Genomic DNA, 22,250 nt, shown 5'->3' with positions numbered 1-22,250 from the left:
TGTTTCAAAAACTAACTGTAGCAGTTGGGGCACCTGGGTGGCTTAGTTATGTGTCCGACTCGATCTCAGCTCAGGTCTTGATCTCACAGTTGTGAGTTCAAGCCCTGCATTGGGCTTCTCATTGGGCTCTGCACTGGGTATGAAGCCTACTTAAAAAAAAAAAAGGTGGCAGCAAAGAGCATGCCGTTGGATAAAAGGAATATTAGAATGAGAGAGAACATACGGGGTAGTGATTATAATTTGTGGAGGAGGGACTTGATGATGAGAAAGAAAAAGGTTATGTAAAATGGGATTTTCTTTTTTTTTTTTTTCAAATGATTACTAGAAATCAGTTTCTAGTAATTCATTTTATTTTTTTTTTTTAATTTTTTTTTCAACGTTTATTTTTATTTTTGGGACAGAGAGAGACAGAGCATGAACGGGGGAGGGGCAGAGAGAGAGGGAGACACAGAATCGGAAACAGGCTCCAGGCTCTGAGCCATCAGCCCAGAGCCCGACGCGGGGCTCGAACTCACGGACGGCGAGATCGTGACCTGGCTGAAGTCGGACGCTTAACCGACTGCGCCACCCAGGCGCCCCGTAAAACGGGATTTTCAAAGGAAGAATTAACTCAGTGACTGATTGAAGCTGAAGTGAATGGAATCAAAGATGACTTAGGATTCCAAGCCCAGGTGATTAGAATAATGGTGACTGAGGAAGGGAGTTACCTATTTAGGGAATAAGATGAATCCATTGTTAGTCATGTTAAGGTTGAGGTGATTAAAGGACATGGATGGAGATAAAAGTTGAACACTCATCTTTGGGTAGTTTAGAGTACAAGGAGAACTTGAAATTATTATCCGGAAAATTTAAGTAATACATCCATTTATTTTTTAAGTTTTTTTAATGTTTATTTTTGAGAGAGAGAGCATGAGTTGGAGAGGAACAGAGAGAGAGGAAGACACAGAATCTGAAGCAGGGTCCAGGCTCTGAGTTGTCAGCACACAGCCCGACACAGGGCCCGAACTCACGAACTATGAGATCATGACCTGAGCTAAAGTGAGACACTTAACCAGCTGAGCCACCCAGGTGCCCCATAATGCATCCATTTATTGCTTAAACACTTACTGAATGTCTGCCATGTGCCTGGCACTGTTCTCGATTCCCAGGATGTACTAATGGGCAAACCTGACAAATAAACACGGTAATTTTAGATAATACTAAAGGCCAGCAAAAAAAAAACCCAGAGTAGTAATAAAGAGTGACTCATGGGTAGAGAATTTCTTTGGATGGCGGGTCAAGGGAAGAATGGAGATGGTGACATGTGACAAATCATGGTGGAAGATAGTTTTAGGAAGACAAAAGATGGTGGTGTCACAGAGTGGCCAAGGAAAATTGCAGGAAAGCACATTGGGGTGTTTGTTGTGCTTTGTGCCCTTTCAAGGTCTATTTTGTATGAAAGGTTTGGAGAGAATGGTCCACGTATTAGAAGGAACATGGGTTGGAGACATCACAGCTCATCTGTTTTAGGCATTTGTTAGGTGTGCAGAAACTCCTCAAATTCTCTGAGGCTTACTCTTCTCAGTAGAATAAGGAGTTAATAACACCTCGTGGGATTACATTGTGATGATTAAATGGAATGAACTTAAAGAAATAGTGCTTGGAATGTAAGTGCTTAATGATAACTATTAATAACCATAATACTGAATGGAAACATAAAATTCAGTCATGTGAAATGCAGTTTCATTTAATAACGATGGGATCTAATATCTTGAAATACAATTTTATTTAGTGGTTATACTTTGATCTTTTGTCATGCAAAAACTTTACACGCATGAGACTACAGTTAAAAATATTTTTATGATGTTTTTCATTAGTTACCCGATGACATTTAGAAAATATGCTTATATGCATAATGCTGTAAAAGATGGATTTTATTAACTTTTAAATATTTTCTTACAGATATGTACATCTCATGATTGATATGAAGAAACTAGTCATGGGCCAAAGGTCAAGATACTTCTCTGGGAAATGCTGCTGATGCTGCTCTAGAAAGTCCTACAATGAGTGTTTGGTTTAAGAAAGATTTTCATATTTAAAAAATTTTCAACTTGGAAATACATCAAGTGAAAATTAGAGTCTTTTGGGAAACATTTTCCTCCTAATAAATAATACTTGTAATGGGCGACATGGCAAACAACTCAGTTGCATATAGTGGAGTAAAAAACTCTTTGAAGGAAGCTAATCATGATGGAGACTTTGGAATTACGCTCGCGGAGCTGCGGGCTCTCATGGAGCTCAGGTCTACAGATGCATTACGAAAAATACAGGAAAGCTATGGAGATGTCTATGGAATTTGCAGCAGGTTGAAAACATCTCCCAATGAAGGTGAGTTGTGTTATGTTTGTTTTTAGTTCTTTGTACGAAGAGTACTGTAGATTTGTAAACATGTTTATATTGTCTTGGTTATTGTATGATTATATCATAATTTTAGTGACATTAAGATGAGTCAGTTATCAGATTGTGCAATTAACAGAACTTTAGATCAAGAAATAATGTTGCAAATTAATTTATATATATATTTTTTTAACGTTTATTCATTTTTGAGAAACAGAGACAGAACACGAGTGGGGGAGGGGCAGAGAGAGAGGGGGAGACACAGTTTCTGAGTTAGGCTCCAGGCTCTGAGCTGTCAGCACAGAGCCCAATGTGGGGCTCGAACTCACGAACTGTGAGATCATGACCTGAGCTGAAGTCTGACGCTTAACCAACTAAGCCACCTAGGCGCACCTAATTTATATATTTTAGGTTGGTGGGAGGAAATACTTGTACTAGTGTGCATGTTATTGCTGCTTGTTTACAATAACAAGTTTGCCTTTCTGCTGGAATTATAGAGGATGGAATCCTTCCCCACCCACCCACCCAGGGGATTCAGTGAAAATAAATCCTCACTTATCCTTCATTTTATAAGGTGGCTTAAAATAGTTGTCACTGCCAGTAGCTGACCAATTTGTTTTTACCCTAAACTTTAGTAATTAGTTCAGAAGATCCTAAAGATTAGATGCCAATTTTTTACGTAGCAGACCTTTTCTTTAATGAAAACTAATTTTCAGTCTTAGAATTATGTTCAGTTTGCCTGTTTCAAGGAAGTCTTTGCTTTCATAATTCTCAATTTGTAGTAAGTTTCTTCTTGAGAATCAAGAAAGGAAAAGTTATGACTTTATTGCATTATGGTCTTTGAAACGGTTTGAGATAGATGACCTTTTATACGTTCATCATGTTGAAGAGAAAATTAAGGTTTAGAAAGTTTCAGAAAGGCATTTCCTGTTTACAAACGAAGGAGAGAGATATGCTGAATGTTTGATGATTGTACTTTATTTTAGTAGGGATGGGCAGTTATTAATGTAAAAGTTGAAGTAGACTAGTACACATTCCAAAGCCAGTTCCAGGGAAATTATGCAAAAATGTTTTTCTTTCTTTAAGTTCATTTATTTATTTTTAAGTAATCTCTACACCCAACATGGGGCTTGAACTCAGAACCCTGAGATCAGGAGTCTCATGCTCTTGCAACTGAGCCAGCCAGGTGCCCCCAGAAATGTTTTTCTTGAATATTTTTTTTTGAGACATCTTATGTCATGCCATACTGTCACAAAATTAAAAGTAATAGCAAAAAGTTACTTCCAAAATTGTTTAAAAAATTTTTTTAATTTTAAATTTCATTAAAAATTTCTTTAACCCTATATATCTATAAAATATATATATACACATTTGAATTGCTGTTTAAATTCCTAATTGTTTTAAAGAAGTGGTAGGTAATTAATTTTTCTGAAGTAGCATGATCTTGACGAATCCAGTATCAGCATTTACACATCATTCACACATGTCTGGAAAGGGCTTCCTTGATCACTTGGAGTATGTTCTTTTTTCTGTAAGACCTGTTAAGCCTTCGTATCTTCTGGATCTTTTCCTTAAGTCAGAACTGCTTAGAAACATGAGCTTCTTAGTTATACCTTAATATGCTATACCATTTTAAGGTAGCTGGGATCCCTGTTGTTGATGTAAATTCTAGGATTCAGGAACAAACCCATGGACTGTAACAGATAGTAATTTAACAAAATTTGTAGCTTGTTCGTTATTCAAACCCATTTTGAAATATTAGCTAACTTTATATCCTGTTTAGAGAATTGTATATTGATGTGCTGTTCTCAGTATATTCATTAATTCAACTATATGTACTTTATCCATTTAACCTAAAACCTAATTGTTGGATGTTTCATAATCACCAAATTAATAGGAAACATTATAAAAAATCCTCAATATAATTACATAGTTTGTTCATAAAAGGTGATAATGAACTTCAGTTTCATCACCTAACTACACATCCTTCAACCATGTCTTTGTATTCCTCTGCTATTAGTTAATCAAAATTCTTGTCTTCTAATAACTTAACACCCCAACATGGTCTGTTCTCATTTTTAATAGACGTGATTCTCATTAGTTTGTATTGCACTTTCTTTTGTTTATTTTTTGTATTCTTTTTTGTTATTTTGGGCTGTACTCCTTACATTGATTTTAGTTTAATTAGTGAAGTTTATTAAGTTAACTGAAAAATTTTGCATTTAGTACAATAGTTTTGAAATTTGGGGAGGAGATGGTTATGTATCTTTCTTACAATATGATGGGAGCTGTAGGTAATTACTAGAAATAATTCACTTAAACACTCAAAATTTGATGTTCATTGTTGCTGCTTTGTGCTGTGAAATAAATATATGAAATCTATTTCCCTCTTTTATTCTTAGAAAATTCTTGCTCATCTTCTTCCTAGTATTGTGAATTTTTGTTAAAATTTGTGCAAACTTTTGTCTTTACTGGTTGTATATAAACAGTTTGTCATTTTGAAAGATTCTTTTAAAGAATATGAACAAACCATTTTAAGCATTATATTTGTGTTTACAGTTGTAAGATTAAATAAAAACAGCACCAGCCTTCATAAGAATATTGTTTCCAGAGGAACAGTTTTAGTTTAATTTAGAAATAATTTATTAAGAAAGCTAATGAACATTTTGTCACTGATCAACTAGGCAAATGATAGTAAATAAATCATCATCAGGGGTAATCAGCCAGGGGTTTGCCCAAGAAAATGATCCAGACAATAAGTACTCTTTTGTTAATATAAGCTGCTTATCGTGAGGGAAAGTGAGATTAAAATAATTTTTTAAAGAACATGAAGTTTGGTTAGGAAAACTGAAGTTTGTTTCTTTAATTCTTTCATTCATTAATTTATTCATTGATACATATAGTCTTTCATCAGATCTAGGTTGTTAATTGCCATATGGTGTTTATTCCCTCTAAAGAAAGAATTAGTGTTGGCAGTTTTAATCGTAAGATAATTATAAGTGTGTAATTAAGTTACATCCCAATCTCATCAGTGTTAACACAGTGTAAGAATATGTGCACCTTAGAATTGCTGGGATATTCTGCCTGCTCTGTGGTAGGTACTTTTCTTGGCTGGGTAGATATATTCGTCAATAAAACAATCCCTGACTTATTTCTACAAGGGGGAGACAAATTTACAAGACAGCTAGATGAAATGCATAGTGTATTATTGATGTCTGCTTAAGAGAAAATTGAGTGGAAAAGGAAAATCGGAAATATTGGGGATGTGGCTGTTAGATTGCTATAAAATCTGGAGGAGGAACAGCTTAAGACATTTCTTAAGAGCAGTTACAACAAAAATAATACATAGGTAATGCTTTTTTGTTCCCAGTAGGTTGTTGTTAGCACTTACAAATATTAATTCACTTTATCCTCACAACAGCCTTACCTTTTTTTACAGCCAAAGAATCCACAACACAAAAAGGTTAATCGGCTTACTCAAAGTCTCACAGCTCTTAAGGTGCCAGAGCAGGGATTCAAACCTTGACATTCTAGCTACATGCTTTTAACCACTATATTATATCGCCTGTTATGAAAGTTCAGCTCATACAACTTACAAAAGAGTTGACAATATTAAGAAAGAGGTACCTGTGTTCTGTCTTCTCAAATAGTATTTTTGGTTGGCAGGAGTTTTATAGTGAAAACGATTTTGAGTTTAATAAAGGTTCTGTTGCTCAGTCAGTCTTTTTAAAATATGCCCTGTTCAGGAAGTTGTATCTGTGTGCTTCCTCATTTGGCCTGCTAATTTACTGCTCGTCTTCCAGCAGAGTACTCCTTTAACTGGATTTGAGACATTCTTAATGTGTACTGATCAATAGGAAGTGTTTTGAGCCAGATGTGATTTCCATATTAAAAATGTAGCCATCTCTACTCTTAAAAGAATTGGAAGTATAAATTTCAAGGTTAACTGAAATAAAGACTTGTCACCTCATATTTCTGCTTTATTAGAGAAAGCACCTCTCTTAAGAGTCGTCAGAATCTAAGAATATACTTTTATGACAGAATTACCTTCTTACAACATCCTAACTACATGCAATTATCCCTGTAGTTTTTTTCATTATCTTTATTGTTTTCCTGTATTGATTTTCTTATTCCTGTTGTAAATCCTATTTATTGATCCTTTTACTTTTAACCTAGCTTTCGGTATCCTTCCCATTTTAATGTGTTCCTATGTTATCTATGTTATATTTTATATTGGATGGTAGAGGAGACTGTCTAATAAAGAGATTTCTGGAACGCAGGTCTCTAGCCCTGATAGCATGTTTATCATTCAGTAGTACCACGTTAAATAAGGGGTAACAATGAATGTATACAGATTAAAGACAGGTACTGAGTGGTATTTTGTAAGAGACATGGATGGCTCCATAGCGTTGTAAAGAGGCAAGAAAGCAAATGAGACACTAAGTTTCTGAAGTAGTAGTTGCTAAAATTAGGTATAAGAGAGAAAAAAAAGCAAAGGGAATAAGAAAAGGAAACAGTGGTAGAAAGAAACAAAAGAGGTGTGTGGTAGAAAGCAAGATAAAGTCAACAGTAATCGTCTCTGGCTGACTAATGTTTCCATAATGCTGGCAGTTTATGTTCACACTCCTAGAGGTAAGACTGTTAGTAATGGTGTGCTTTTGACCAGGTCTTCATGATGTAATACAAGAAAACTAACATTCACACATGGAAATATATTTTAACTCTAAAAAAAAAATCATCCGCTGCCCAGCATGAATCATTGTTGACTTATAGGCTACTGCAAGAATCCTCTGATGCTCTGATGGATGTGCTTGGTTATACAGGTTGGCACAGCTCTTTCAGACACTCAGGAAGGATTCCCATCGCCATGGTATGCCAGCCACGCATATTTTAATACTTGTACAGAGTTACCAACAAGGGTTTGATATTGATAATCCTGCATGACCTTGTCCTGGAAATTTATTGCTGCTGTAATAGAGAATTATGCATTTAATTGAATACCTGCTCAGCTCACTAGTTTTCATTGCTTATGAATTTTTTGAAGGTAATTGTAACACTACTTCTCTAACTTTGTTGCATATATATTATTTCTTAAAGTTGTACTTGATAGAGCCTGAAGTAGTATAATATCAGAGTTGTTTTAAGTTCACTTTTCTGAGTGCGATAGACTTACTTCCTTTTTATTTTATTTTTTTATTTTTTATTTTTTTAGTAATCTCTACACCCAACATGGGACTCAAACTCACTACCCCAACATCAAGAGTTGCATGTTGTTCTTTTTTTTTTTTTAAGGTTTATTTATTTGAGAGAATGAGCAGGGGAGGGACAGAGAAAGAGGGAGAGAGAATCCCAAGCAGGCTGTACGCTGTCATTGCAGAGCCCCACATGGGGCTTGATCTCATGACTATGAGTTCATGACCTGAGCTAAAATCAAGAGTCAGATGCTTATTAACCTACTGAGCCACCCAGGCACCCCAAGAGTTGCATGCTCTTCTAACTGAGCTAACCAAGCACCTTTATATTTCCTTTTCAAACCATTCTGTTCTGGTTTTCTTAATATTAGATTCTTTGCATTTTCTTTCTTCCTATTTGGCCGATCATGTATCAGCCTTCTGTGTTTTCCTTTAGATGTTGGTGGGCCTCAGGTTTCCATTTATCTGTGCACACTCCTCTTTGTATACTCCCCTTGGATGATGCCATGCACATCTAAGACTTCACATGTCATCCGGATTCTGGTGTTTCTTGTAGCTCCAGTCCACGTTTTTACCCCAAGCCTTCAGCCTAGAAGCCTGATTCGTTTTAGGCATCTTATTTTCTCAACCTTTCCAGGCTTTACTTTCTGAAAGCATACTCTCTTTTTCCCTTTTCTAACAAAATCATTATATACATCTTTTTTTTTTCCTCCTAAAATGTTTGTTTATTTTTGAGAGAGAGAGGAGAAGAGAGAGAATCCCAAGCAAGCAGAGCATGACGCAGAGCTCAAACCCATGAACTTTGAGATCATGACCTGAGCCAAAATCGAGAGTCAGACGCTTAACCAACTGAACCACCCAGGCATTCCAATTACATATGTCTTTTAAGTGGCCTGGACTTTGACAGGAAACTTTCACCCACTCACACTCAGTTGCTAAGACCTAGGGAAAAAAAAACCCAAAAGAACATAATTCTGAGATTGTTAACCTTAAATAAAACAAGTGGTAATTTAATTAAACAAAGATGAGTTTATTCAGGAATAGCAGGGGAATTGTAATTCAGGACAAGCAAATTATGGCAAACTGTAGATACGTCTGAGGAAGACAGTACGAGGCTCTGGGAGGAAATTAAAGAGGGTTGTTCTGAACATAATTGTATTAGAGAAGAAGACTTTAAGACTGTGGTGGTTTCTCACTGGCTGCAAGTCGTGAGCAGTTTGCTATTACTGAGGCATGTGGAAACCTTCCTCCTTCCTGCTGCTCATGTAAGCTGAGATGAGCACTGTGTGCATGGGAACTCTCCCTTCATGGCTTCCCAACTGCATTTTAAATCAGATTTCCTTGATTTGTTTTCACTTTTCCCCCTTTTGATTAAGATGTTTCTCAGAAAGCATCACTGATCAAGCATCAGATCATTCATTTTGATTGAAATATTTTTCTCTATTTGTCAATTGGTGCTTGGAAGGACCTTTCCCAGGAGTCATGTCTCACATGGGGGTTTTGGTGGGGGGAGGAGGAATGGGTAGAAAGTGGAAACCATGGATGCCACTTTTGAGTAACAGGGCAAATAGCAGGAGGAGCTGTCAGGCATTTCCCATGCATAAATTTATATCTTATTAAGCTTAGAAACCTTGGAGATCATTTCAAGGCATTGGGCTAACATTCTGTTTGCTATATTATTTTCATGGCCTTCGGAAACAGCAGGAAAGACTAAACTCAAAAAAGGGTTTGCAGGTACCACGCCTGTATTTCTCTTTGTCCCCAGAGCTGTTGGAAATCTCCTTTGGTCCTGCTGCCGCCACCAAATCTCCTAGTGCTGACTAGGAAATTCCAGGTTGGCTGGTCAACTTCCTTTTTAAGCCAAGTGGGTTGCTCAATGATCTTACGTAACTGAGTTTTAACTTCCCCAGAAGTGTTAATCCAGGTGCAGCAGGTGGTGTTGGCCACAGTGCAGACACCTCCTTGCTCAGCTAAAAGCTAGTCAAGGACTGACCTATTATCAACTTTGGTCAAAGAGTCTAAGGCTCTTTTCTGGGCAGGTGTTGTCTTGGCACTGATTCTGCAGTATCTCTAAGAGTTAAGGAGAGATTTCTCGCTATATTCCTGTTCACATTTACTCCTAACCAGGGAAGTATGGCCCTGCTAACAGAAGTGAACCCTGAATCATAAAACCTCCTGGTAGGTCCTTTCTGATTTGACAGTGCAGGGGATTCAACTAAGGAAGGTGCTTGAGTTGGTTTGTGAAAAGTTAGGGGTAGCTTAAGAGACCTTGCTTTGCTATATGCTAGCTATATAGGCCCAAGGTGAATGAATGATAACCACCCCAGATAAACATAAATCCTGTTGGGGTATGAATCACTCTCACTAAGGTGGCACTGTTAATAGATAGATAAGAGTTTTAAATGACAAATCCGACAGTCTGAAAGGCAAAAGTTACCCCTCCTTAACAAAGGCCTGGGAGAAACAGATGAAGATGTTATCTTTCCAGGCCAGTGCCAGAGTTGAAAAAATAAAGGGAAAGACAAAAGTTTCATGTTTGAGATGAAGTCTTGATTAAGCATCAGGGTGAGTAAGTAGTCATCCTCTATGTCAGCTACTTCTTTTTCTAGTCAGTTTGATTCAGAGGTCTCTATCTGTGTAGGGCCAAATGTCAGGTGGAGCCTTTTTCATCTGTGAGATACATATTCAAGCTTTAAGTCCCTGAAGTCTGGCTGCCATCTGGGTGGTGAGGAGGACCTGGTATAGTCCTTTCCAACTAGATTCTTGGGGCAGTCTTTGTTCAAACTGATTCCAAATCAAAAGGGTGGGAGAAAATTGGAAATGTTACTTTGGAGAGTTGTAGCCAGATTTTTGAGGAAGCTAGAATTCAGGATCCAGTTCAATTTACAAGTATATAACAGAAACTCAAGGACAGTTAAATAGGATTAGAATCTGATATAGACAAAGAGGTAAACATAATTTGTTCTCTCTTCAAGTACCCTTATTTTTTATAGTAAAAATAATTTCTTTGCATGAAATATTGCTTGATTATTTGCATTAGTGCAGCAAGAAAAGTGATTAACCATCTAAGCTCTTTTTAAGACTGCTTTCCTGGAATTTTGTAAGCAAGGTACCAAGTTGATTTTTCCTTCAAAGGGCTTTATTTATTGGCTCTGTAAAGTCAAACTGTGTTCTTTAAAACTCTCTGGTTGTATCTGAATCTATGCACATTTCTCAAATACGATATTCCAGTCAAAGCTTTGGTAATACAACCAGTGTTTCTCTGTCCTGATATAAAGAGAAAAGATTCTGACTGAATTTATGCAAATTATTATCATAAAAATAAGAATACTCACAAAGAGTTTGCAAATTCTGGAGGGATCACATAGAGAGAAAAAGTAAATGTTTTGTCTTTATTCACAAACGTGTATCTTACCAAATTATTGATAGCTTAAGAGAGAAGAGGGTTTCCTAAAACCTGGGAAAGCAAAATATTACAGGATCAGTAATGTTTTAAACAAGAAGCTATAAAAATTATAACAATCCTCTCAGTTCATTTAGTCCCATGTTTTTAATTGTTGTTCTGCTTGCATTCAGTTTTGCCACTAGTTCTGGAAATTCTTACCAAGTTTAGTTCTGTTGTCTTAAAGTTATCAGAAAACCATCCTTTCCTGAAGCTTCTTGAAGATGAAGTACTTTTGCAGAAACACTTGTATAAGCATCAGAGTAAAACGGCAACTGTCTGTAAATGGCCAAAACACTTAAAAGTGGCCATGGTTAAAAACCCGATGAGAGCTCATTATAATGCAGTTGACAAGGAAATTTGGTAATTTTGTGACTTACCATTTATGATAGTAACCAGAATTACAAATGTTAACGTGATAAAAAGGCATATAAGATCTTTAGAAATTTCATGCTATTATTGGGACACATTAATAACATTTCCATGCAAATTTATTCTAAGAAGGTTTAGCATCACCTGTTTTTAACAATACTTCCCAGGTAGTTTAACATATCAAATAAGTCTAATTAGTTTAACATATCCTTCTTTATAAGGAGAACAAGTCCTTTGATATGTTCTAGGGGCCCTCTGTAAAAACCTAAAGTTAGTTCAAGATCAAAATACTTCCTTTTGAATTTGATTTTTTGGGAAGTTTGTCAAAAATATCAAAAGATTTCAGGGCACCTGGGTGGTTCAGTCAGTTAAGTGCCCAACTTTGGCTCAGGTCATGATCTTGCCTTTCATGAGTTCGAGCCTGTACTAGGCTCTGTGCTGCCAGCTCAGAGACTGGAACCTGCTTTGGATTAATTCTATGTCTTCCTCTCTCTCTTTCTCTGCCCCTCCCCCACTTGTGCTCTGTCTCTCCAAAATAAACAGACACTTTTTTTTTTTAAATATCAAACGATTTGGACCTTTGGTCAAAGAGGATCATATGTCACCGTGAAACAATACTTTAGGTATCCATTTAATCAAAGTGACAAAGACTTTGCAGAAAAATACAGAAAGTTAAATAGTTGTAAAAAGCCTTAGCTTCTTTAATATTGAAAAGACTAGGGGCGCCTGGGTGGCGCAGTCGGTTAAGCGTCCGACTTCAGCCAGGTCACGATCTCGCGGTCCGTGAGTTCAAGCCCCGCATCAGGCTCTGGGCTGATGGCTCAGAGCCTGGAGCCTGTTTCCGATTCTGTGTCTCCCTCTCTCTCTGCCCCTCCCCCGTTCATGCTCTGTCTCTCTCTGTCCCAAAAATAAACGTTGAAAAAAAAAAAATTAAAAAAAGAAAAAGAAAAGATTCAGCTTTTTTTTTTTTTTAAGTAACCAAAGACTTGATGAAAGCAAAACACACAATCTTTGTTTTTCTAGGAAGATTACATTAAAAGTAAAGGAAAACCTTTGTTTACAATTTGTTCTTAAGAGCAGATCAATAATGTAAGAAAACATTGTTCTTTTTTTTTTTTAAGTTTATTTATTTATTTTGAGAGAGAGACAGCTTGAGCAGGGGAAGGGCAGAGAGACAGAGAGGGAGAGAGAATCCCAAGCAGACTTCACGCTGCAGAGCCTGACACAGGGCTCAAACCCACAAAACTGCGAAATCATGACCTTAGGTGAAACCAAGAGTCAGACACTTAACCTACTGAGCCACCCAGGGGCGCTGAAAACATTGTTCTTTTGACAGGAAAAAGAACAAATTCGAATTTTGTACCACTGTACTTTTGAAATTAAAACTCATTTTTAAATAAATTTATTTTAATCTTAACCAGCTTGAGTGTACATTAAAATGCTCAAAGATTCCTTTTCCACAAACCTACAACTTTCGTTTTACATTCAGATTTTATCCTCTTTTCTCTTTTTAAATAACTAGCCTCACTAGGACAAATTTTCCCTCTAAAAAGTGCATTTATATTCCTTATACCTTCTTTTGTCATAATTTTTTTGCATATAGAGGTGTTTCCCTTATTATTTCTAGTAGCTTTAAGCACACATATTAATTAGAATTCTTAACCCTTAGCAACTTTAATTAAGAAGTAAACAATTAAGAACTGGCCTTTACATTAGCATTCTGTGAATTGGCAGATTTATAAATTCTTTTTATGATTTCTGAAAACATGCTTTTTTCATAGAAAATTTTTAAGCATGGCTAAAACATGTTTACTGTTAGACTCAAATATCTTTAGTTCCTCTGTAAAAGGAAGCAATAAAACCTATGTTCAGTAATCTGTGTTGCAGTATTTTATCTTACTTGGAAATGATCTGGATATTTAATGAATTTAACTCATATTTAATGCAGCAAAACTTTAAGGTTCCCCAAAAAGACTTGGGTAAATTATTTGAAAAGTTCACCTAAAACCTTTTTATCCTACTTACTTCTATTTAGTTTACTTGCTCTTAACAATTATGTTTAGGGGCGCCTGGGTGGCTTGGTTGGTTAAGCGTCCGACTTCAGCTCAGGTCATGATCTCACGGTCCGTGAGTTCAAGCCCCGCATCGAGCTCTGTGCTGACAGCTCAGAGCCTGGAGCCTGTTTCAGATTCTGTGTCTCCCTCTCTCTCTGCCTCTCCCCTGTTCATTCTTTGTCTCTCTCTGTCTCAAAAATAAATAAATGTTAAAAAAAAAAATTAAAAAAAAAAACACAGTTATGTTTAGATCCCACAAAAACTTCATGAGACATTAGACAAAATCAACCATCTTCCCAAGCTGTTATTCTTGTTGACAGATTTTGTAACAGAGATAACGTGAACTTACTTGACTACTAAAACCAGGTAGAATAAAAGTTGTATGTTTACATTATATTTAATCCTGGTAACTCTGAAGACATGCCTATTTTAATTAAACCAAACCTAAGGCCAGCTTTTGTTTGCCAAACTCAGGGGAACCTGAAAAACATTTAGGTTACTTTCTATTACATTTTTGAGAATTTCTATGAATACTTAATTCACATTTGAGTCAGTTAAATAGAAGTCTTTTACAAATTGATTGTAGTAATACTATTGGAGGTAGACAGTACTACATATATACAACACACATGCATAGGCACACTTAAACATACAGACAGGCATAAACAGAGGCTTCCATTTCACTCATGATAAAAGTTGGATCTAACTTTTCTGGTAGATGGAATTAGTTAAGGCTACCTGCCCAGATAGCTAAAGCTAAGTTTTGAAGGACCTTTCCCCCTTTTGTTTTTCTTCTGGTAAGAATTACTTCCCTGAAGTTTGCACTTTAGCATTTACATCTCAGAGGCACAAGGAAGAATGCAAGTTACAAACCTTTAAAGATTAGTAGGGGAGGTTTGGGTATTGGCAAAAAAGAAATGGATAAACTTTGAATTGTCTCTAGAGTTGCATTTCTAGTTTCACAAGGATTTGCAAGATAAGGTTTGTTGTTCTCAATTCCTCAACGAATTGAGTTGCAACTTAAGTGACATTATAGCTTGTTCCACTGATCCAACTACATTATCCACAATGAGCAGAGGGAAGAGTGCCTTAACAAAATTTTCTGTCAGGCTCCGACTAGTGCCTCTCATCTTATTTTCTGCCTTTTTATGTTTCCAGTAATCTCTGGAGTTAATCCAGTTATTAAAACTGTTAGAGAATTTTCTCTTGAGTTCAAGAAATTAGTTAACTATAGCCCTAACTTCATTTGGCCTTTAGCGTGGCCTTTGACCAAGGAGTGGAAAGTAACTGAAGAGAATCACCTGTAGTCTCAGGCGGTGTTATTTTAAAAGGTAATTTAATAGTCTCTTCAGAGTGTAAAGGCAATTCAGACAGAGGATTGCTAGAATGAGTACTCAGAGGAAGAAAGAAGGGAGCAGTAGGAGTATTATGTCACAGTAAGAGTATTATGTCAGTCTTAAAGCCTTTTGTTTTTGGTACCTCTCTATCTTTACTTTTTCATTAGCCTTTTACAACAAATCTTTCAATGAAGCTATTTTGGAATTTTGAAGTTTGGAAACTTCTGTATACCAATAAAAATAGGTGCCCCATTCTGTTTTATTTGGGACTCCTTTGCTTTCAAATGCACTTCTTAAATGATCCTATCTAACTGGAACATTTCTCATAATGGCCATTGTGATTTTGGATTGTCTTTAGTAAGATTTTGCCATTTTTGTAGATATTTTACAACTTCTGAAACCATAGTTTTTAGACATAAAAAAGATAGGTATGCCAGAAGGTGACCTGCTTAACTCTTTGGATTTTACGGATCCCATTACTCAAAGTAGAAGTACAGAAAACAAAAGAGAACTCACCAAGAAGGGTAATGCATTCACAAAAGCAGATAGTCAGGGAGCTGAACCAAAGAGACTAAATTCGAATCCAAGAGGAAACCCACTGAACCAAAAGGAAAAAGACGGCTCACAGAAATGGAGAGGACAAGGGGCTCAAGTGGGACCCACAAACAGTCATTAGTTCCCCAGGGGTTCTGCACCTTCTGATCCCACTTCATGACACCATGTAATCAACCTTAAGTGAAACAAATGGTAATTTAATTAAATAAAGATGAGTTTATTCAGGAATAACAGTGGCGTTGCCATTCAGGACAAGCAGACTGTGGCAAACCATAGGCAAGTCTGAAGAGACAGAGGGGAGGCTAGCTTTTATGAGGTGCTGGGAGGACATGGGGTGAGTCATTTTGAAAATAACTTCATTGGAGAAGAACAAGAGCTCCAGGTTGTGGTGGTTTCTCACTGGCTGCAGGTGGTGAGAAGTTTGCTGTTACTGAGGCATGTGGAAACCTTCCTCCTTCCTGCTGCTCATGTAAGCTGAGAGGAGTGCTACATGCCCAAGAACTGTCTCCTCATGGCTTCCGAACTCCATTTTAAATCGGTTTCCTTGATTCATTTTCACAGCTGCTTTGATGGTTTTTTTAAATATATTGTCTCTCTGTGAAGCTAATTGGGGCATAAGGAGATCAGATGCCACACATGCCCTTGGCCTCATTGCCACTATTCTACAGTCAACCGAGCCAATGGGACCAGGCAGAAGAGTTATCAGTATATTTATTCATAAGTTACACTTAATGATTTCATGTCATATCTACTCTATTTTCAAAACTAAGACCATGTAGTCTCATTACCAGTTTTACCAGCTTGGCTATTTCCCTTCCCTCAAGAACTTTGCTTTCTCTCTCCTAACAATGGAAGCCTCTTCCTGCCCTTAGAGGAGGCTAACACCTACACCCTGGATTCCATTCCCCTTGCCTCTTCAGAGGCTTTACTCCAGTGTTAGCCTGTGTCTCTTGTATCATCAGTGTTGTCTTCTCTACTTGATTATTTCCGCTGGTAAATTACTTGCCTTAATATCTATCACTCATCTTTAAAAAAGCAATAATGGGTTTATTTATCCACTTTAATTCACCTTTACTGCTTTATTTTTCTCTGCTGCATCATACTCGTGGAAAAAGTTGTATAATCATAGTTTCCATCCATTTTCTCATTCTTATTCTATCTTCAGTTCTTTCTAATCAGACTTGCTTCACAGCATTCCACTGGAAAATTTCTTCTCAAGGGCATGGGCCTCCAGCTAACCAAAGCCAGTCTTATTTTCTGGCTTCATCTTACTCATTTGATGTCATCATCCACATCATCTTCATCTTTTTTAAAAAACGCTCCTTTTGTAGGCTTCCATAATTTTACACGAGCCTGTTTTTGAGCCAGCCACCTCCCCCTGCCCGTTTCTTTGGGTTGCCTTTTCTTCCCCTATCTGATCATTAAATGTTGGGGACTATTCCAAGTTTCTAGCCTTAACCCTTCTCTCTTGTCTGCTTTCTGGGAGCTCTCTTTGGGTCCATGACTCCAGAATCATCTGTGCATTGATTATTTTCTGGCGCAGACCTCTTCTGAGTTCCGAATATGGCTAGCCAGCTGTCTACAGACCTCTCCACTTGTTTATTTATTAAATAGGCATCTCAGGGGCACCTGGGTGGCCCAGTCAGTTAAGCGTCCAACTTCGGCTCAGGTCTTGATCTTGCAGCTCGTGAGTTCGAGCCCAGTGTCAGGCTCTGTGCTGACAGCTCATGCTCTGTCTCTCTCTGTCTCAAAAATAAATAAACATTAAAAAACAAATGGGCATCTCAGGTGTAAATCTGTAAAATGAAACTGTTAACTCTTTCCTTTCTTTTTCCACTTAATTCTGCAATTCCCAAAGGCCTGCTCTATCTTGGTGAATGTCTTTACTATCCAATCATTTAAGTGTATAGACAAAAAAAAAAAAAAAACTTAGATATCATTCTTTATTCTTTTTCTTTCATCCACATCCAGTCATTTAGCAAGTCCTGTCTGATCTTTTTATAGGATAATTGGCAGATTCAGTTAAAAACCTCAGATACTAGCCACGATCACCTCTTACTTTCTACTTAAACAGCCTCCTTACTGGTCTTTTCCCTCCACTCTTGCTCTCTTCAATTTATACTTCACACAACAATTTAAATGAGATCAATTATTACTACCATACTCTATGGTGCTTTAAATCCCTTCTGTTTTAGAAAGGTTTCTGTTGCACTTAGAATAGTACTAGTCTTCTTGCTGTGTTACTTTAATAATCTCTTTGTTTCCCTCCAGTATAAGATTGCTGAATATATAGCGTGTTTATACTGACTCCTCAGGATGTAGAATAGTCCCTGCAAGTAGTAGATGTTAAGTAAATCTAGTCTGGGGAACAGACTATTGTTAACAAAACTCTTAACTTCATTATATTTAGATTATGTGAGTTTATTATTCTGCGTTTATGGAAATTAATTTCCCCCAAAGTGGAATTAAAACCTGTAATGTCCAGTTTATAACTTGTCATCCCCTTACTGAGCTCAATCACTGTTACTCTGTAGTATATGCTTTGATCCATTGTACCTTCTTAGGCCCTTCCAAACAAGTTTGTAAGATACACCAACAAATATTAATGCCTCTACCCCAACTGCCACAGACATTAAGTGACATGCGTAAAATTTCAGTAGGTGAACTGGAATCTAGGTCTTCTAGTTTGTAACCCAGATGACTTTATTGATGTAGTGTCTTAGGTGAGTGCTTGTATGTGTGGTAGTGGTTTAGAAGAATTACAGTAACCTTTAGGACCGGCTGCTTTTTTAATTCCCAGATTCCCTCCAGATACATTTTTTTTAGAGTTTATTTTGAGGTGGAGGCAGAGAGAGAGGAAGAGAGAATCCCAAGCAGGCTCTGCACTGATGCTCCTGGATGCAGGGCTTGAGCCCACCAACCAGGAGATCATGACCTGAGCCCAAATCAACAGTTGGACATTTACCTGACTGAGCCACCCAGGCACCCTTTCGGATAGGCTTTTAAGCTCTCTTTAGCTCTGTGGCTCTTTTTATCAGCATTAACATAAAATGTTGGCCTCCATTATAATTAATGTAGGTTTGGGTCAATTATTTTTATAGTTATAGTGGTGCTACTTTTAAAACTACTAGGTGTTATATACTTGTAATTAATAGTAGGTTCTATTAAGTGTGAGTTAAACTGATAAAACCAATATCTTCAGATTTCATAGAAAAAAAGATTGGAGACTGACAGCTAGGGAAGGTTGTCTTTTATTTTTTCTGGTAAGGTCACTGAAATACAAGATATAACAAACTTACTATCTTTTTATAAGAGAAAGGGCACTTAAATTTAAAAAGCGGCAAGCACATAATCTCAGAACATCTCAAAGTTTAGTCCTTTAAAACAAATTTTGTTTTGTGGAAAACCTTACTGCATTGATTCCTCTGTCCCTCAATTAAACCATGGACCAGTGTTAACTGGTTTCAGCCAGGTGTGATTGGGGAGCATTGCTCTAGTCTGAAGAAACTATGGATTCTAAATTACAGTTTGCACGTTTCTTCTCTCATATTCTCTTTCCCTCAGTCACGATTACTACAATCCTTTCATTCCTTTCTTTCTATTGAACTGTCTCAAAGCCTGGAGCTCTGTGGAAGCTTTCAGATGATGACTTTTGTCATCAGAAATCTCAAATCTTTCTGCCCAGTATGGACGGACCTTGTTACAGTTGCTAATGAAAACATTCTCTGGAATCTTATTGATACCTTTAACCAAATAAATAATGACTTTAAAATGTCTTTGTTCATTTCTTATTGTTTATTCTAAAAGCGTACTTTCTTTGTTCTCTCTCTTCTACTCTCTGCCTGCCTCCACACTGAGATTACTAGTCGAAACACCTAAAAACAAGAGCCTCCCAGTAATCTGCTGTTTTCCTGTCTCGCTCCTTTGCTGTTCTCTTGGGATGAGCTCTTGCCAAAAAAAGAGTTTATGTTAACTAAATTAATTATAAATTTAAATTTATGATGATAAATTGAAAGTTGTATCATTCTGATAGCTTTGCCTTCTTTGATATTTTTAAGCAGACTCAGAAACATGTCATTTGTCACTCCTGCCTGTTTTCATACCTCCCACAAAAATATAAATGTGTATGTACTTTGCTTTAGCTATTTGGGATATATCTAGGTTTGATTGGATCAGCACGGTTAAGTTTGAGGAGGACCTGCTTGATGGGGTAAGGGAAAGGCAAAATTCATGTCATCCAACTCTCTCTTAACCTCTTTCCTCATAACCTTCCAATTCCACATTCCAGGCAATAAATATTATGTCCTATCATGCACCTTTTCCCTTTCAGTGACAGTGGGCGCTATCAGTCAATAGAAGTACCTGTTTCTCAAGCTGGAAATCCTAAAAATAAAATTCAAAAGAAAGGTCATCCCATAATTTCCTTTTTTTTTTTTTTGTGACTTGCAAATCATTTATCAGTCCATGTATAACAGACATTTTAATGGAGAAATTTTAGAGCTTGTGATAAATGTTTCATTGTTCTTTAGTAAATAAGAGTGAAAATCAAAGACTTTCTCTGATTAGGGTGACCAAGATGCTGTAAGTAAATCAAATAAATACATAATTCCCCATTTTGGGAGGGAAAACATCATAAGTAAAGGTCAGGGAAGTTTTTAATTCCAATATAAAACCCATCCAACTGTCATATCACTCTGGTCTCTGGCAGCCTACAAGATGGTATAAGGTAATATCAAAAATGAACATTTTGGAAAAGTGAAAATTTTTAATCCAGTCTTGACCTGTCTACGTGAATTGTTCTTTTAAAGCACTGTGCATGTTTTTCAGTGATTTAAATTCTGTTCATTTGATATAATGTGTAAAAGTCAGTTTGATTGGGTCTTATGAATTGGAATCTGAAGTGCAATGAATGAAGGGGCACTGGGTGGCCCAGTCGGTAGAGCATCCAACTTCAGCTCGGGTCATGATCTCACGGTCTGTGGGTTCGAGCCCTACATTGGGCTCTGTGCTGACAGCTCAGAGCCTGGAGCCTGCTTGGGATTCTCTTTCTCCCTCTCTCCCTGCCCCTCCCCTGCTCATGCTTTGTCTCTCTCTCTCTCTCTCTCTCTCTCAAAAATAAGTAAACATTAAAAAAATTTTTTTTTAAATAAAGTGTAATGAATTAATGTTTTGAGTAAAATAGGTATTTCCTTTTGTAAGTAGTGAAACTTTTCACTGAAATTTGTTTCTTTTCACTAGGTTTGAGCGGAAACCCTGCAGATATAGAGAGAAGAGAAGCAGTGTTTGGAAAGAATTTTATACCTCCTAAAAAGCCAAAAACCTTTCTTCAATTAGTATGGGAAGCATTACAAGATGTCACTTTAATTATATTAGAAATTGCAGCCATAGTATCATTGGGCCTTTCTTTTTATCAACCTCCAGAAGGGGATAATGCACGTAAGTAAATTGGGGGGGGGGAAAAAAAAAAGACTTTCATGTGTGATGTTAATAAATTCAATTCATTTGCTTAATTAAAATATAATAATAGGTTGGCATTTGGGAGGGAAAACATAAGTAAAGGTCAGGGAAGTGTGCTAGATAGCATTCTAGCAGTGTTTTTAATTGTTCTTTAAATATACCATCTCAGATAATTTTACAATAACCCTATGAGCTAGTGTCACTTCCACGTTTGATACAGAGGTTAAATAACCTGCCAATGTGTGTATGCCACGTGTTGGCAAAGAGCTAAGTCACATATACAGTGTGGTTTGTGCCATCATGGTTTTTAAGGTCTTTGAACATTAAATTGAAATAATTACAGTTTTTAATTTTGGGTTTTTTTTTTTTTAATCTTTTGGAAATCATTATGAAAGCAAAATTCTGTTCTCTTCCCTGATTCATTATTTTTCAAGTTCTTAAATTGTTATTATAGGCATGATTCGGGTAATTGCCTTGCCATTCTAGAAATGTTTATACTACAACTTATCTTGACCAAAGGAAAAGTACATCATACAGTGGTAGATCTGCTTTAACTTGTAGCTACAATGGTTTTGTCTTTCTCCTGCCTATGTTCTTCATTTCTCTTTTAAAATTTCTTACTCTCTTTTTAATCAATTTATTTAAAATAGATAGTCCTTGACAGTACATTCTATAACTGCTAAGAAACCTCGCTTGGGTTTTGGTCACTATATTTAAATAGCTATAGAGTGAACCAGTAGTATTTTATATATCAGGAGAGTGATATACCAACATTTTTCTTTGTAAAAACTTTATTCTTATGCCTTTCAAGTTATGAAGAGTTAAATAAACATTAGCTAACTCTAAAAGTTGGGTTAAGTAAAAATTTAAAGTAATGCCATTAAAGGTATGCCTGGAGCTCATGTGAGAGTTGTGTTTTTTGTTTGTTTATTTTAGAAAGTAGGTCACTGAAGAAGTCAGTTTATCGGAGAGCAGGGTTTTTCAGCAACAGCTTTGTTTACATTTTACACCAGAGCATTCTTTGTCACCCTGCACTGTACTACCCTCCAGTTGAGGCCACCAGAACTTTTCCAGACATTGCCAGGTTTCTGATAGGGGGCAAAATTGTCTATGGTTGAGAATCACTTGTCTAAATAAGAAAAAATTTAGGCAATATTCTTGTCAACATTGAGCCAAATTATTTTTTAAACTTTTGTTTTTATTAAATAAATAATACATATTTTGCTGTAGAAATATTAGGAGGGAAAAATGACAATTCATAGGAAATAATATTCACTGAAAATCTCACTTCTTAGAGATTACTGCTATACCATTTTCATATTCTCCCAGATTTTAAAATATGTTTTGTATGTCTGTGGGTACTCACGTATGTGTATGTGTGCATATGTGGGTAGGCATGAGGGCGTGTAACTGTGTGTATATGAAATGTTTTATATGAAAAGGGAAGGTCATACCACGTTCATCA

At 36.6% G+C, this 22,250-nt stretch overlaps 1 protein-coding gene across 4 annotated transcripts in view; it reads left to right on the top strand.

The window, feature by feature from the left end:
- ATP2B1 (ATPase plasma membrane Ca2+ transporting 1) overlaps positions 1–22,250 on the top strand; it is a 130,258-nt gene that overhangs the window by 56,488 nt on the left and 51,520 nt on the right. For all 4 annotated transcript variants that reach the window (XM_047066560.1, XM_047066559.1, XM_047066562.1 and 1 more), the window contains exons 2-3: positions 1,942–2,367; positions 20,567–20,764. In XM_047066560.1, coding sequence (XP_046922516.1) covers positions 2,160–2,367; positions 20,567–20,764 — 406 coding nt within the window. In that variant the 5' untranslated portion in view covers positions 1,942–2,159. The remainder of the gene's footprint in view (positions 1–1,941; positions 2,368–20,566; positions 20,765–22,250) is intronic.

The sequence above is a fragment of the Lynx rufus genome, unplaced genomic scaffold (genome assembly GCF_022079265.1).
Source record: "Lynx rufus isolate CCGP_SWC_20201006 ecotype Redwood Valley unplaced genomic scaffold, mLynRuf1.p SCAF_7, whole genome shotgun sequence".
NCBI classification, from domain to species: Eukaryota; Metazoa; Chordata; class Mammalia; order Carnivora; family Felidae; genus Lynx; species Lynx rufus.
Note: the sequence above shows the minus strand (reverse complement) of the source record. Positions and strands in the feature narration are given on the sequence as shown.